The following is a 16,333-nucleotide window of genomic DNA, read 5'->3' on the forward strand; positions in this document are numbered from 1 at the left end:
CAATCAAATGGTCAGGATGAGACGATGAATCAAACCATTAAAAGGGCATTGACTGAGAGCTGCGGTGAAGATCAGAATGACTGGGATCTTCATTTGAAAGGTGTTGTCTCAGCCATTAACTCCTCAAAACAGGTAATAAAGAGTGGTGTAAACAACTAAAAAATGGTATTACAGTACATGCAAAATTAGACATGTACAGTTTGTAATGCTGTTGCTTTTGTTTTTTGTTAGAGATCAACAAAGTACACCCCGTACTCTGCTATGTTTGGGAGGAATCCACGCACTCCTGGAGTCATCGATGCCAACCAGATGACGGGGGACTTTGTGGCAGGTGATCCCGAAGAAAACTTGGAGGAAAGGACTGCAGAAATCCCTGCCAAAGTGAGAATCTTGTAATAGTAAGAGTTTGAGATTCTTTGTGCACCTTCGAATCTTGATTGATCTCATGTACAGATTTATGAGAACATCCAGGCATCCCAAGACAAGCCAAAGAAGGACTTTAAGTCGCGGAAGAGGAGGAATGTCAAATGTCAGGAAGGACTAGCGTCTAGAGATGATGGCCCCCCAGTGTTTTGCAGTAGACCAAAGAGACAGGAGGACATCGCTGCGGTGAGTCCTCATGCCACAAAGTCTTTTTTTTTTTGTTTTCACTCTGCTTCCCAGATCTTCAAACAGTCAGAGTGACTTACAGTTTTGGAGAAGCCCTTAACTTGCACTCTAGTAACATTCTTATCTTTTCTAGGCGTCACCGGATAATGAGGACTCCTGCTATGACAAGAGGACCAACTTGTACCATCAACAGGCTGCTCCTGTACATCCACCAAGAGCGGTTAGTGTACATCTACTCATCACAGAGTCATACTCACACTCTCATTTAAGTAATGCAAACTTTGAGGTTTACCCTCCATAACGCCATAACTGGCTCAAAGACATGTGATCCCAGTGGTGTGTCCATTCAAAAACATGGGAAGATGTTTCCTATTCATCATATTTACTCATCTGTTTTTGCGTAATGTACACAGTGTGAATACGCTGGTGTATGTGGATGTTTTCTACAAGGAAACAAAAATAAAGGTATACAGTAATTAGTGTCAATACAAACTAGGTAATGAGCTAGTCTCTTGGCAAGTTACTCTGTAGTTTTTGTTAGTACTCCGTAGGTTTTGTCCACAGGATGGCAGTAAATCTCAGGTATGTAGATTTTCCATGTAACCAGCTACTACGGCAAAGAATTGTGACCCCTTAAATTAACAATAGATTGCTTTGGTTCTCGATGGACCAGACACATCCTCATAATATAGTGGAAAGGGCTGATTAACACATGACACAGACCGTCTCACAGCTTGAGAAAGAGAAAGGCAAACATGACAACTTGAGTATTATCTCTACACCAGGAATGGGCACAACAAGCCAGGCAGACGCGGCACCTTGCCAACAGGTTGCTTGCTGACTTTATTGTCCAGGACAAGCTGTTGCATGAGCATCTTGGAGTGAGTTTTGAAATATTTTCTTGAATTGGCAATTCAAAAACAGTTATTCATGCATGTTAATTCCTCTTGTTGTATAATGTTGTATAATGCTTGCAGGCCATCATCAGAGGGAGAAAAAAGTCTGCATGGAATTGCTCAGATGGCATGTCAATTGTCTTATTTGAAGACGACGACCAAGTAGATGTTGTTTACTCCTTCTTGTTGCACATGTTGGACACAACCCCAACAGAGACGACCGTCTCCGACAGAATGAGATACATTCTTCGCATGCTTTTGCCGGAGGTACTTTTGTTTGTTGTTTAGATTTTTCTGGGTTAAATGTAGGCTGTGTGTGTTTACGATAGATAGAACATGTTTAATTGTGTTCTTTTGGTGCCAATTAGTCACACAGGACATTAATAATATAATACTATATTAATAACTTATGGCAACTTTTCCCCTTTTGAATTTGAACAAACCATCATGAGACAGGCCACAATCTATGCACTGGCTGGAGTAAATAAAATCTCCCTCGATGAAGCGAGAAGGTTGTACCTGCAGGGGGCGCAGTATGACCAGAGGTGAGATAAAAAAAATAGTTATAGATCGATAGATAATAGATAACGTAAAACACACTCACCTTAACATTATGGAATGTGAAAGAATTGATCATGCTTAGTTTAACAGTCGTGATGTTGGATTCGGTTTACCCTTATCCTGCCCTGTTTTTAATGCCATCAGTGAGATGGAGATGGTTCGTCAGGACCTTGTGAACAACCTGAACAAGGAAACCCAGGAAAGACTTCATTTACCAATACACAGGACGTGATGTAATCATCCCTCGTGCCATGAGTCAGAGTGGGCGTTCACACAGACTCTGATATTACGGAATGGTGAACCAACCCACTGATGGTTTCTATAGAGGACATCAGGCTGCACCGTCACACATCTACAGGACTGTCAAACAGGCCGCACCAGTCACAAGCTGCCGAATCTGGATGTTTCAGATTTGAATGTGTGAGTTTGGGTATTGTCATTTATTGTCAAGGGTTATCAAGTGGGCATCCTCCAGCTCTGGTGTTTCATTGAATTAGACCCACAACACTGACCCTACTTACACTCCCTCACCACTCACTTTACCTTAACCTGCCACAGCAGAGAGCATTGTATTTTGTAAGTTTGTATTTTTTTATATAATTATTGTCACAGTTGAAAAATGAGCAAGACTATGCTTTTGGTCAGTACAGAATTTCTAAATGTCACTTTTGTCTGTTGTGCTGCAGTCTGTTTTATATGGAATGACTAAAGTTTATTTCATTGAAAAGATCTGCTCTAACAGGATGTTGCCTACATCAGGTATAAGCTTAAAACGTGCAGGCCATGTAAACGGCATTGTTTGAAAATTGGTTGCAAATTTGAACTGTTATCTAGGTTACGTTATTAGCAATGTTGATATACAGCTCCTACATAAATTGGATTCCAGACCTCGTGTCTCATCCACTTCCTCTTCCTCGTTGTCTCTCTCTTCGCCCTCATGTTCTTCATTGTCACCCTCCTTTTCCGCGTTGTGATCGTTAACCTTCATTATCCGATCCAGCGTCTCCCGGCCAAAGTCAAAGCCATCGCTGAGCAGCTCGTACCGAATCTTACAAATGTCTCTGTCCTGCCTTTGCAGAGTCACTTGCAATCTCTCCATTCCATTTTGCATCATTGCAATCCTCTTGTCCATCCTCACCTTCCTCCACGTTGCTCTCCTTATCCTCTCGTCTTCTTATCCTCAGCAGCAATATGTGTAAAATCTCCATCTTCAACCACATCATCACCCTAATTGTCACGCATTGGACAGTGTTCGGTGGTCCACTGTTTTAAAAAACCCTATTTGTCCTCTCAGTGCCTCCAGGACTTGATCGAGTTCCTTGCTGAGGCCATCCACCACCTCCAGCTTATCCATCCAGAGCTCTTCTCTAAAAGCATCTCTCTCTTTGGGCTCACCAGCTGTCTTCTCCCTCTCTGCGTCACTACCAGCTTCCTCACCCCTGTCTGTCACCTCGCTTGCTCTCGTTATCCTCTTCCTCCTCATCCTGTTCCTCCGTCGTCTCCTCCTCCTTCCTCTCTCCCAGTCCCTGTCCTCTCTCGCTCCTCCTCTTCCTCTCCCTAAGTAAAAAATAAATAAATAAATAAAAATAGCATCTTTTACATCTCTCTTGTATGCCTGTTTTTTGGCATGTTTGCCTCTCTTTAGTTACATCTGTCAGTTAGTTAGTCACACACCCACACACACACGCAACAGGGATGATATTTTCCAGGGAATTTGAATTGTTTCTGAAGATATACCATCTTGCTGCTGACAAAGAAGCAAACAATAAAATTCATTTCATTCATTCATTCATTTATTTACTGACTCATTCGTTCACTTTCCTGTTCCTTCAGTTAGTCCCTCCAGGTATTTTCACGGAAAGCAGGGAATTATTGTTCAGTCGTGTAAAAATGATCATGAAAAAAGTCATGAAGTAGAATTCTCCACATGAATTTCCCCAAAATCACCACTAGAGGTCACTCAGCTATTGAACAACACTGAATGTACAAAGCACATGGTGAGGTGAATCCAGGTAAAAGCCATTATTCCTGATTTCCCTAATTAAATCTATAGCAAAGGAGGAGATAGATAGTAGATAAGAGAAGCAGACGAGTTAGAGAAGGATTTGTATGCTTTGAGACAACCAAGATGTGGATTGTGCAAAAGGGACTGCAACTCAATATCAGGAAGATGTGATTAATATTTTGTGCATTCAGTGTATACTGTCATGAAAATGGAGGGCTTTTTGTTATTTTTGAAGAGATCTAGTTGCACGGGTACAGATGATAGCCTACAGCAGTTCAGGCCCTTTTAAAGAAGCAAACTGAATTATATTGAATGTATTCCTTGACAGACTCCCAGAGGCTTTTTACTTGATTAATAAAAAAGAAACTTTTACTCAAGTCATTTTAGCCTTCTTTGTTTTATTTTATGTCCGCAGGATATCACAGAATATTACTTTTAAGTTGCAGAATTATAGCAGAATTTTGGATTTCAAACAGGTTAATTATAATGAAATGTAATCAGTGTTTTGTTGAGTTCCATGGAAGCAGACTGCATTTCCCAGGATTCCACAGCTACAAAGGGGCGGGGCTACCTTCTCAGAGCAGGTAGGGCGAGATTCTATTGTTTCCACAGGTGTTGTGGAGCAGGTTCAGGATGGGCGGAGAGTGTGAGAGAGAGAGAGAGAGAGAGAGAGAGAGAGAGCAGCAGTAAGAACAGGAAAAACTGATGAGAGAGGGAAGCAGAGAGAGAGAGAGACCATAGAAAGCCACAAGTGGGAAAAAACCCTGACACAAGGGTGTGAAAGCAGCAGGTGGATGGGACTCAGGAAGGAGACAGAGAAGAGAAAAAGTCCCATTCACCATCCAGCAACAAGGAGAAACTGCAGCTCATCTTTTTTTATATTCCTTTTTTTTTTTTTAAAGAAAGGGGGACTTCCTTGTTTTCTTTGACAGACAGTTCATCTGAACCTTTCTGTGCTGGAGGGCGAATAATTATGGGATGTGTATTCATTCTTTGTGTTGCCGTGGGCGATGAAGTGGGTCAACACCTGAGAAGGAGCTGAAAGGAGCAACAGAAGCAGAACTGAGACAGTTTTGTCCTTTTGAGAGAGAGAGAGAGAGAGGCTATAGTTGACTGGAGTCACAACCATCCTGTAGAGAGCAGAACAAGCAAAATTTGTCAATTAAATAGTTTGTACTTTTTAGAAATTGAAAACACGGGCAATTGATTAATCTTTATCTTGTGATATTGTCACTTTTGAAGTTGTTCAAGTGCCTAGAAAGTTAGAATATACTCAGTCTAAATGGATAGAATATTTGAAACTGTTTTACTTTTAACAAACTGTAAAATGTAAAAACAGCTGTTAATGGTAGAAAGGTGATCGTATCATTAGGAGCTTCCATACACTAGTTTTTGGAGCTTTTAAAAACACCATCACAACCCTAAACTGGTTTTACAGGGTAGCCTATCATGTGGGCTAAACTAACAACATTTTTAGAAATCTAGCTTGGTAGTCTTCAGTGTTTTATCCACCCAACCTTTCATTAGAGGGACATTGGAAGGCTTTGGCAACATTAATACCAGAGATATTTCTCATTTCAGGATCTTCTTTTTATCACCCTTCTTTGGGTCCAGAGCCAGCTTCTTAAAAACCTTACTCAAGTACAAAGCTAACTCAGCATCTCCTGTTCTGGAAGGCCAAACACTACCAGTCACCCAAAGGAGAAATCCCTCCTTATCAGACATACGAGGCCGCAGGAAGGGAGACGGACTCTGGACTGTACCTCCACCATGCAGACCCCAGGACCGGACCAGGACGATTCTTTTGACTTCCTGTTTAAGATCATCCTGATAGGAGACTCTAATGTAGGGAAGACCTGTGTGGTTCAGAACTTCAAGTCAGGGGTGTTTTCAGAGAAACAGCAGAACACCATCGGAGTGGATTTCACCGTGCGAACCTTGGATATCGAGGGGAAGAGGGTTAAGGTTAGTGTGTGTCGTGTTTGAGTGTGTGTGTGTGTGTGTGTGTGTGTGTAAAAAGGGTTTGTGTGTGTGGAGTGGACTTTGTAGACATAGGCTATTAAGTGTGCATGTGTAGTGTTTCTGTGTGTGTGGCAGGTTTGTGTGTTGAGTGGACTTCATCCTTTCCAAGCATGGATTATGAGAGACATTCAAATCTTGTAATTATCTTGTCATTTTGACACTTGAATTTGTTCAAGTACCTGGAAATTTAGAATATACTCACTCTAAATGGTTAGAATATTTCAAGGTTCAAGGTTTGTGTGTGTTGAGCGGACTTGACTTGGACAAATGCCAAAATACAAACCCCCTTATGCATAGTACATACAACCAGGCCCTGAAACTAGGCTACAACTACACAGTGGGAAGTGGATTCAGAGTTACACCTGACAAATGAAAAAGTAGTTTTCTGAATAGACAACAAACTCCTTTAACATGGGTTAGCCCACCTGGAAGAGTGGCAGAACTGATAGACTGAACAAGCCACAGAGTCAAAATTAGTCCTACCAGCATGTGGCTGCTGGTTGGTGTTAAATTCAAGCCCTTCATTTCAAAGCATTTAGATATTTGCTCTATTGACTTCTCTAGTGTCTGCTGAATGTATTGATCCTTATCAGGGGTGTTGTGGTGTCAGTTGGCGGCACTGACAGGCTTTCTAGCATGGTTGCAGGCCTTTTGACACAGTATTGAATGGGAAGCATAAGGAGAGGGAGAAAGTTAAGGTTATTGTGTGTGTGTGTTGATGGGGGTGTATGGGTGTTTAGCTGAATTTTGTTTTACTCTATGTTACCCTCCATCGTAATCACCTATAATAGCCCCATAACAAGCCTAAAAAATTAGCAGGTGAGTATTTTCTTAGAACTGTTGGAGGCACAAAGGGCCCAGTCAGATGTGATAAACCTTTCTAGGTTCAGGCCTAAATGAGCCTACAGTGAGGTGTCCTTAGGTTACAGTGTCAGTTAGACCCAATCTAAAACAAGTCAGGCCAGCGGCGCACATGACGGACCTGTCCTTCAGGTTCCACTGCCTTAGCTTTTGTCTTGATAAACCTGGAATGTGTTTTCCGCACTGTCATCACAGAAAAGGAACTAAATGGTTTAGGTGTAGTGTGACTTGGGGCTGCATGCATGAAAAGTCAATACATCACGTGCATATTTCTGAACACACACACGTAGGATTCTCTTATGCGTTAACCATTACAGTCTCATTACCCACACTTCCTTGTTTGTGAAAGACTAAGACAAAGGAAAATACTACAATTTGTCTTTATGAAAATAGGCAGCAATGTATTTTCTTTGCATCGCTCAGAGTGAACAAGTGAAGGGTTTCAGTCTGAAAAATTATATGCATGACCATTTAGATAAAAAAGTGACCTGGTAGCAGCTAGCGTTCCCTTTTACTTCCAGATGTTTTTTTGTTGGAGTATGTGTCACATTTTTCAAATGATGTGAATCATATTTGATCAAAAAAGAGAGGACCGTTGTTGTAGTATATGCAAAGCAACTCTAGGTTTATAGGTTTACATGTAAGCTGTAGAAGCCCTGTGCATATCATGACACACACTGACGCATTCAGACCCGTTACACATTTGCATATTGTAAATGTTGCCTCAGATCAACAACAAAACACATTGGCATGAAGAGCGTGTTTGACCTCCAGGCTTCATCAGGTTTGCGTTTAACTACAAATTGCTGTGTGGTACACATGGTACAGTGGAGTTACCATTACTAATAAACTGATCGTACACAAGGGCATGGATGAAGATGGTCCTGTTCAAATGCTCTATCAATGGGTAGACCATGGCACTAACACTGCAAGGGTTGGGGGTTTGATTCCCACTGGGGCCACTCATGCAAAAAATGTATACACTCATGTTTCTGTAAGCTGCTGTGGTTAAAGGCGTCCAACAAACACCACATGGTAAAATAGACATTTCCATATCTCTCTCTCTCTCTCTCTCTCTCTCTCTCTCTCTCTCTCTCTCTCTCTCTGTCTTTCCCTCTCTCTCTCTCTCTCTCTCTCTCTCTCTCTCTCTCTCTCTCTCACTCACTCACTCACTCACTCACTCACTCACTCACTCACTGGATAGGGTTATCTGTAAATTTGTCATAGCCAGGGGGAAGGTGCAATCTGTTACACAACACACACACACACACACACACACACACACACACACACACACACACACATAGAATAGAATAGAAACACACCTACCTTTATTGTTCTGTAGAGCCAGTTATCAGCCAGCTAGACAGCTGTGTGCTTTCTGCTTTCTCTTCTCAACAAATATGTCATCAGCTGAACTTTAATGCAGGAAGAAATACTTCCCCTGTCTGTGTTAAAGGTGTCATAACTGCTGGCGAGGGTCACCGCTTCCTCATGGGACAAGTACCTCTTTAATTTCAAACATACAATAGATAGGCATAGAAATTGCAGAAAAGGCAGTATCTATTAGAGTGTACCCAACTTTCCCAAATGTTATGCTGACCCCCCTTAACTCAAACCAAGGTATTTGGCAGGTTGGGGCCAGTTCACATTCATTTCACTCAATTCAAAAATGAGAAGAAACCACAATTCACCTACTAATTATATGTAACAAAGGGGGTTTTCTCTCACACTGTCTTTCTTCTATACAGATAAATAATCAAGTTATGTCCTCTCGAGACACACTTCAAATATAAGATTTCAACTGTAATGCACAGGCTGATATTGGTAGCAGCCAACAGTCTCTGCATTGTGTTGTGGCGGACTGGCAGCAGCTAGTTCACTACAGTGAAAAATATACAGACATGAACACAGATCTCCAGTCATGCAGAAAGAGGCTGAACTTATATCTCATTCAAGACTTTTGGGATCTGGGCGATACAAACCCGGTCTCAGTCAAAATATCAAGTCAAATAAATACATTTGGTTTTGACTCATTGAAATATATTTATGACAAGTATAGAAATCCTATTGTATTGTAATCCTATGCAAATGATTAAGTTCAGTTGTAGCCAACTGGGTTACGGTTCAGCCTGGACCAAAAGTTATCACTGTATTTACACATTACACAACCCCAGTACTGTTACACAATACACGGTTCATGTAGGTAATCACTGTGGACAGAATGACAACTGCCTCTATGAAAGTAACGTTTTAAAAGCTACCAGATACTTCTCAATGGAAGAAGTTGAACCACATGGCTGCCCTCTAGAAAAATATAGTTTTGGTAACTAAAATTACTTAGAAAATAGTTCTCCAAACTACAGTACTATGATAAAAAATTATCATATCTACATCTGCAGTGTCATATAATACAAAATCACATGACTGCAAACAATACCACAGATTAAGATCTTAACAAAAGTTGTATTTGTATTTGTTGGACACAGTGTGACTGGCCTGTCTGGGCCTTCAAGAAAAAGGGGAGGAAGCGCGAGGTCAACAGAGGCTGAATCAAGACATTAGGCAATGATAAAACATAATAATAATAAATAGTGAAAATATGCAATTCCCTTCTTTTCTTTCATATCCAAAAATGAGTTGTTAGTTGCTGTAGGGTTGCAGGGTTTGGCATGAAAAGTAGAACTCAATTATACAATGTAACAATGCAAGAAACATCTGTTAGCCGATATATAGAGCTTTCATTATCAATAATTTAAGTATAAAAGTGTAAAATGATACATCCACGTTGGAAAATAAAATCTTAACTTGCAGTATAGCTTTCTATTACTAAAATATAGAGACACCAGCTCTAAAAGTGTTCAAAATTTGCCAACCAATGACTTATGTCAAGTGCTCTCCTTTAATTTTACACTGTGTGTCTGAGGGTGAGTGTCTCTCCAGACATGAGTCCACAAGTCCTTGTATTTAACACAGCTATGAAGTATGGTGTATTTCCCCATGTTGACCATAGAATTCAGAAAACATCAGAGTACTTCAACACATCCCGAAGTTAAACCTGAACAAAGTGTCCACTATCTACTGTCTCAGGTCACTTAACATCCATTTTTCTTAAACTACAGTATGTGTCAGCACCCAAAATGAGTCAGAGGCTTGTTTCAGACATGATAAGAGTACTAGTAAAAATTAGAGAGCTTTTATTAGGCTGGGTACCAGGAACAAAGTTTGTTAACATCTGATTTACATAATAAAGACCACAAGAGTCAGTGGCAGCGTGTGCATGCAGGCTGTCAGCTGACAGGTTTATCCACCCAGACCAGCTGACCACAACATGTTGTATTTGTTTTAACATTTCTGTTTTCATGAACCAGAAAATCACTTTGAAGTTTTAAAAATAATCTAAATTCTGGTTCGAACATGAGTAAATTTATCCTCCTAATGGGTTGTTAGCATAGCTGATAAATTATGCCAACAGAAGGAAATGCATAAATCTGCATAAATAGTAAAAAGGCTTCCTGTGTTTCAAATCTTTGGTGATAAGCCATCATTGCTGTGGTATATGGCCAGTACTGTGGTGTCTTTTTTTCTTGGATTTTCTGTTGATGAAGTTTTAATTTCCGGGTGTTTAAAGCAACATAATGCAGCAAATATAAAATCTTTCATGAACTGAATCGCTGTTGTGTTATATCAATCAGTGATAGAGAGCAACAAAGCAGAGAGTCAGTTTCCTTTAGACAGTTGGTAAGTAGAGAGGGAGACAGACAGGAAAGAAAGCGCTGTCAGAATTTGATCCTATAAGCCAGAGGGGACACATTCTTTAAAGGCAGGGGATGTAACCACTAGACTATATGGTCACAGGACAGGTACTGCTATTTCAGTATTATGGCTTTAACCTTTTGGCCCAGACACTGATTTTCTTTAAGGATTATTCTCCAAAACTTTTCATGAACCTTTATTTTAGTAAAAATGGACTGTAAAAAAAATAAGGGAAGATCTGACTTTGAAAAGTAGACATTGTTCCAAACCTTCAAATCCTAAGACCTACACAGGCTGTTAGGTAAACAAATAGGTTGGGCTGAGGAGTTGTAGAGTCTGGATTGGTTGCTATGACAGCCGTTACCGTGTTAACATGGCCAGGTGCTGTCAGATGCTCAGGGACTGAGGGAGACTGAGGAATCTGATGATTTATTTCCCCTGAGTGTGTGTGTGTGTGTGTGTGTGTGTGTGTGTGTGTGTGTATGGGGGATGTACTGGTTCAAAGCAGGCCACTTTATCAAGTCTTAATGAATGTATTCTACAATTATCTTCCTCTCTCATGATGTTTTGTATGTGCATATAAGCCATACACCCAGCCATGTGTATGTGCATCCATACAGGTGTGTGTCTATATGTCTGTTTATGTGTGTTTATACCTCCTCACATGCTTGTGTGCGTGTATATGCATGAGTTTATATGCGTTACACCTGCTTGCTTGTTTTGTGTGTGTGTGTGTGTGTGACAGATGCAGGTGTGGGACACGGCGGGGCAGGAGCGGTTCCGTACGATCACGCAGAGCTACTACCGCAGCGCTCACGGCGCCATGATCGCCTATGACATCACAAGACGCTCCACCTTTGACTCGGTAACCCACTGGATCCAGGAAGTGGAGCTCTACGGAGCAGCCAATGTGGTGCTGGTGCTCATAGGTGAGTGTGGGTGAGAATGTCATGTGTGTGTGTGTGTGTGTACACTACCAGTCAACAGTTTGGACACACATATTTTTCTTTATTTTTACTATTTTCCACATTTTAGAATAATAGTAAAGACATTAAAACGAATGAAATACCACAAATGGAATTACACAGTGACCAAAAAAGTGTTAAACAAATCAAAACTATCTTATATTTTAGATTCTTTAAAGTAGCCGCCCTTTGCCTTGATGGAAAGGCAAAGGCTTTGGAAATTCATACACAGGCATCAAATTCACTATTTACATTTGTCTAAAATTTGTCAAGCATTTAAGCATAAGCCTTTAGATCAAAATAGCTTTAATATAATGAAAAACAGTAAATTCAATCAGGTGTCCAAATGTTTGACTGGTAGTGTATGAGTGTATTCTTAGTGATTTATATTTTAGTGTGGGAGGTGGTGCCATCTTGCAGGGCCAACCAAGTGATTTCATCTCTCCATTACAATTTATAAGCTCTCCTCCGAGTGCTGTGTGATTATCTCCACCAGTAACAGCTGAAAGGAGGTTCAGGTGTTCACCAGGGGAATCTCTGTGCCCATCTCAGTTGTCAGGCAGTAGTTGATGTTATGTTGCCCTGTGAACAAATTATATCCTTGCAAGAAGAGAGGAGTTTGGACTGTGGTGTGGAGTCTAAATCACTGTGGTACTTTTCAAGATTTGATTTGATTGTTGTCGTGGATGTTCGAAAGGGTTTTACCTTTAGAGATGTTTAAATTTACATGGTCCAGAAACATACCCAGCGCTGCGAGCAGGATTCGAACCTGCGCAGGAAAACGCCATTGGATTTCACGGCCAACGCCTTAACCGCTCAGCCATCACAGCTCGCATTGTGTTCATTGTGTAAATTCATTCAGCTTGGTTGTAATTATTATTATTGAAACGCACAAGATGCATCTGAAGACATCAAGCAGCAGGACTCACTTAAAATTTCAACTTAAAGAACTGGTTTGTCTGTTACTCCCACAATCCTCATCAACCAATATACACCATGGAGGGTGGAAGCAAACAGTGTTAAGCAGTTCTAAAAGATGAAATTCTTATTGAAAAGTGCTGCTTGGTGGATCGCTTGTATGTCAAATATACCAAAATCTTCTTAAGTCATGTTCTATGAGATGACATTAATTTGCCAGATTTGTCAATGGACTCTGGCATGATGTTCTCTCCATACAGGAGAAAACAGAACGTATTGAGGCTACTAATACAGAAAATGCAAACTTTCGCTCACATTTGGAATCATTTTCTATCTCAAGAGCCGGAAGTAATTGATTGTCACTTGGCTTTCAATACTAACAATGTTTATTGACCGTACCATCATGCACTCACACTGACACTGCAAGGCCAATATGAATTAAGTCCATCAAATAGAATGAATTAAAATCCAATTTTCTCACTCAAGTGGAACTGATTCTTTCATGGAAAAAACAATATTTGAGTCAAAAGTGATCATGTGTTTTACCCTCTGAGCTACAAATCAATACTGAAACTGAAGGATATTGAGGAGCAATGCTGAGCATTTCAATCAGAGAGAAACACAACCAAGATGAATGAATGTACGTTCAGCAAAGTGTGAGCTGCGATGGTCGAAGGAACAGCAGTTTAGAGTTATAGGTATGAAATGTGATTTGAGGTGTCTGTATGTGTGGTGTTTACATTTCTCAGCTGCCTGTTTCTTTCCCGCCAGGTAACAAGTGTGACTTGGAGTCGAAGCGTGAGGTTCGGTTTCAGGAGGCCTGTTGTCTGGCTCAGGAGAGAGGAGTACTAGCTGCTCTAGAAACCTCTGCTAAGGTATGATGACACACATAGGAGAAATGTTAGGGTTGGTTGAAATTACAAACCTAAAGTTCTTTTTAATTTAGCAGAAAAAACCACCACCCATCTCCATCTCTCCATTCATCTCTGTATTTCTCCCATTCTGTCTCTCCTGCCTCTGTCTTTACCTCTCTCTTTCTTTGTCTTTACCTCTCTCTTTCTTTGTCTTTACCTCTTTCTTTCTCTCTTTCCCTCTGTCTAGGAGAGCCAGAATGTGGACGATGCCTTCATGATGATGGCCAGGGAGCTGCTCTCTCGCAACGGCCTTCCCGTCCAGCAGGGGGACGCGGCGAGCAGCGAGGCACGGCCTGTCCTCCTCCGGGCCGACTCTCGACCGATCAACGGCGCCGCGGCCGCCGCCTACACTTCAGCGCCGGAGAAGAAGTCATGCTGCTGATGGGAGTGTGGATAGACAGAGGGAGAGGGAAGGAGGAAAAGGCTGATGGTGGATGGACAGAGAGACGGAGACAGAGACTCTTGAACACACTGAATGTGGGAGAAGAGGAACAGATGTGAAGAACAGACGAAGGTGCATAGAAGACTCTTGAAGGAGAGAGGAATGAAGATAGGCAAAAAGGATTTTTATCTTGCTGAATATGTGAGAAAAGTGATGGATGTGGAATATGGCTAGGAACGCTACAGTAACTGATATAGAAGTCCATCTCTTTTCCCTTTTATAGTTTGTTTTATCCACGTTTGGTGGCAAAAGGGAGGTGTTTGTCACATGCAATGCATTCAGGAAGTTTAGGCACTCACTGGAAAGTGTTGAAAAATCAATTCAGTATACTTTTCTGTGACTGACAACTTACCTGACAGTGAACTGAGCGGCTCTGATGCAGCAAACCCCGCCCAGCTGGTGCTACAAGTGTGTGAAAACAAATGCTACGACCAGGCATGATTGATTACTAATGGAGTGAGAGAGGGTGATGAGAGGTGATGATCAGTGTTGGGGAAAGTCACTTTTAAGAGTAATTAGTTACTTTACTTTGTTAATCACTTTAAAAAGTAGCTGGTTACGTTACAAAGTACCTGTTTATTAAAAGTAATCTGTTAGATTACTTTTTCGTCGCCCACTTCAAGAACGTGCCGCAGCAATGCGGCTTGTGCTGCCAAGTGTGTCGTCCATTCAAAATGCATTGCTCTGTTGCTCTGTTTTTAAAACAGTGAACCAATCTCATTTAAATCAAGCAGACTTCGATTTTTCCATTTACAGCATGTTGTCTGCACGAGATGCTGGATTTTAGATGATGGATTTTCACTTTTACGTTTTCCTACCAGAAATGAAACTATGATGAAAGACAAATAAAAGTAACGGCATCCTAATTTAAAAAAGTCACTAAAACAGACTACAAGAATTGAAAAACGAATGTGTTAAGTTACTACTTACCACAAAAAAGTAATCTGAGTACTCTAATACATTACAAAGTAACACTTTACCCTCAACACTGAATATGATACAAACATCCTTCTTTTTATCCTGGCATATGATGATTAGTGTAATGAGCACCGACTGGAATCAGTCGGGACACAAAATGGGTCACTTGTTTGTGGTGCCTTCCTACGTGACAAGAGTACTAGTGTGTTTGTTTTCACATTCAGGAACCGCCATCCTACTGAAAAGACCTGGAAAGTTTTAGTGTCATGTTGACTAAATGCTGTCTAAGCACTTTTCCACTTGGAAGATTGGACAGACTGATATTATTGTAGTATATAAAGCTCAGAGTATTGCACCCAAGTGGCCTCTTGTGGCGCGTCGATGACGAGCTGCGATCCTCTGCTGCTGTTCTGGAGAACTTGGCAGTGGGCGCAGACCTACTACAAACCAAAAGACTGTGAATTAGAGCTTTTGTTTGATATTCTCTCATGATGATCATAGATGATGATGTCTTACATTGTTGTGAATGATAGATTAGTAGGCTGTGTGGCTAGTGTTCTGAATGGATTAATTCATTTGTTAATAAAACTGTTAATAAAATAAAATCTGATCATCTGATATGCTGAAGCAGAAGAAATTGACCAAAAGTTGACTTTTGCCCTGAAGAAACAAGATATCCAAGATAACTCCTATTAACCCCCTATTAATTAAAACAAGGTTTTAGTTTACAGGGGTGTCAGGGTGTGTGTGAGGGTTGGGTGGGGGGTAAGGCATGAAAGTGTATCTGTCTAATATGCAGTAACTGGACGAATGCCATCCCTGTTCATCCACCCTCACATTATCCCAAGTGCCACCAATTACGCGTTCACTATCCTGTGCACCACTCTGCTGTGAACACTAGGGGACAGCGTGTTGTAACTTAAGTGTACATTTTAACTGCAGGTCAGATGCTCATTGGCTCAGACAATGAAGACCATGATAATTTAAAACTTCATTGATTTAAAACTTCACAGTCATATCCAGTCATACATTTATGATGTATGTGTTTTCATGGAGAGAGCAGGTTTTCCTAGTTTTTGCCCAGGTTTGGTGTGTCAGTGTCTTAAGTGAACCCAAATGACAAAGCACTCAGCACTACATCATGGAGGATATCCCTTCCTACATCTGGGACTGCACTAAGAAACAATTAACTACGTTTACATGCAACCTAGTAAGCAGGAAATGGGACTGATCCCGTGAAGGGTGAACTAGGCCAAATAAGCCCACCTCTTGTAAACAGCACAGCCAAACTAAATATCCTAACCGACTAGGATTACATATAGCTTAATTATCCTTTAATAGAATTAATTTTCTTGAATGCCAAGTGGGCAGACCTCATTTACACACCTCCACCAGACCACAATAACTTAACTGGCTCCGTTCTAATTGAAACCTGACTGTGATTATTACTTTCTCACTCTGACAGA

At 40.9% G+C, this 16,333-nt stretch overlaps 1 protein-coding gene and 1 non-coding gene across 2 annotated transcripts; one reads left to right on the forward strand and one right to left on the reverse strand.

The window, feature by feature from the left end:
• Window positions 1-4,734: 4,734 nt before the first annotated feature.
• LOC139923141 (ras-related protein Rab-19-like) lies at window positions 4,735-16,119 on the forward strand. The gene is made up of 4 exons (XM_071913861.2): window positions 4,735-6,036; window positions 11,456-11,639; window positions 13,365-13,468; window positions 13,695-16,119. Exons 1-4 carry the CDS (start codon window positions 5,842-5,844, stop codon window positions 13,887-13,889), a joined length of 678 nt encoding a protein of 225 aa, XP_071769962.1. The 5' UTR covers window positions 4,735-5,841; the 3' UTR covers window positions 13,890-16,119.
• Window positions 12,424-12,505, reverse strand: trnas-uga (transfer RNA serine (anticodon UGA)). The gene has a single exon. It is a non-coding gene; the product is annotated as a tRNA-Ser (tRNA).
• Window positions 16,120-16,333: the final 214 nt, after the last annotated feature.

The sequence above is a fragment of the Centroberyx gerrardi genome, chromosome 24 (genome assembly GCF_048128805.1).
Source record: "Centroberyx gerrardi isolate f3 chromosome 24, fCenGer3.hap1.cur.20231027, whole genome shotgun sequence".
Classification (NCBI taxonomy): domain Eukaryota; kingdom Metazoa; phylum Chordata; class Actinopteri; order Beryciformes; family Berycidae; genus Centroberyx; species Centroberyx gerrardi.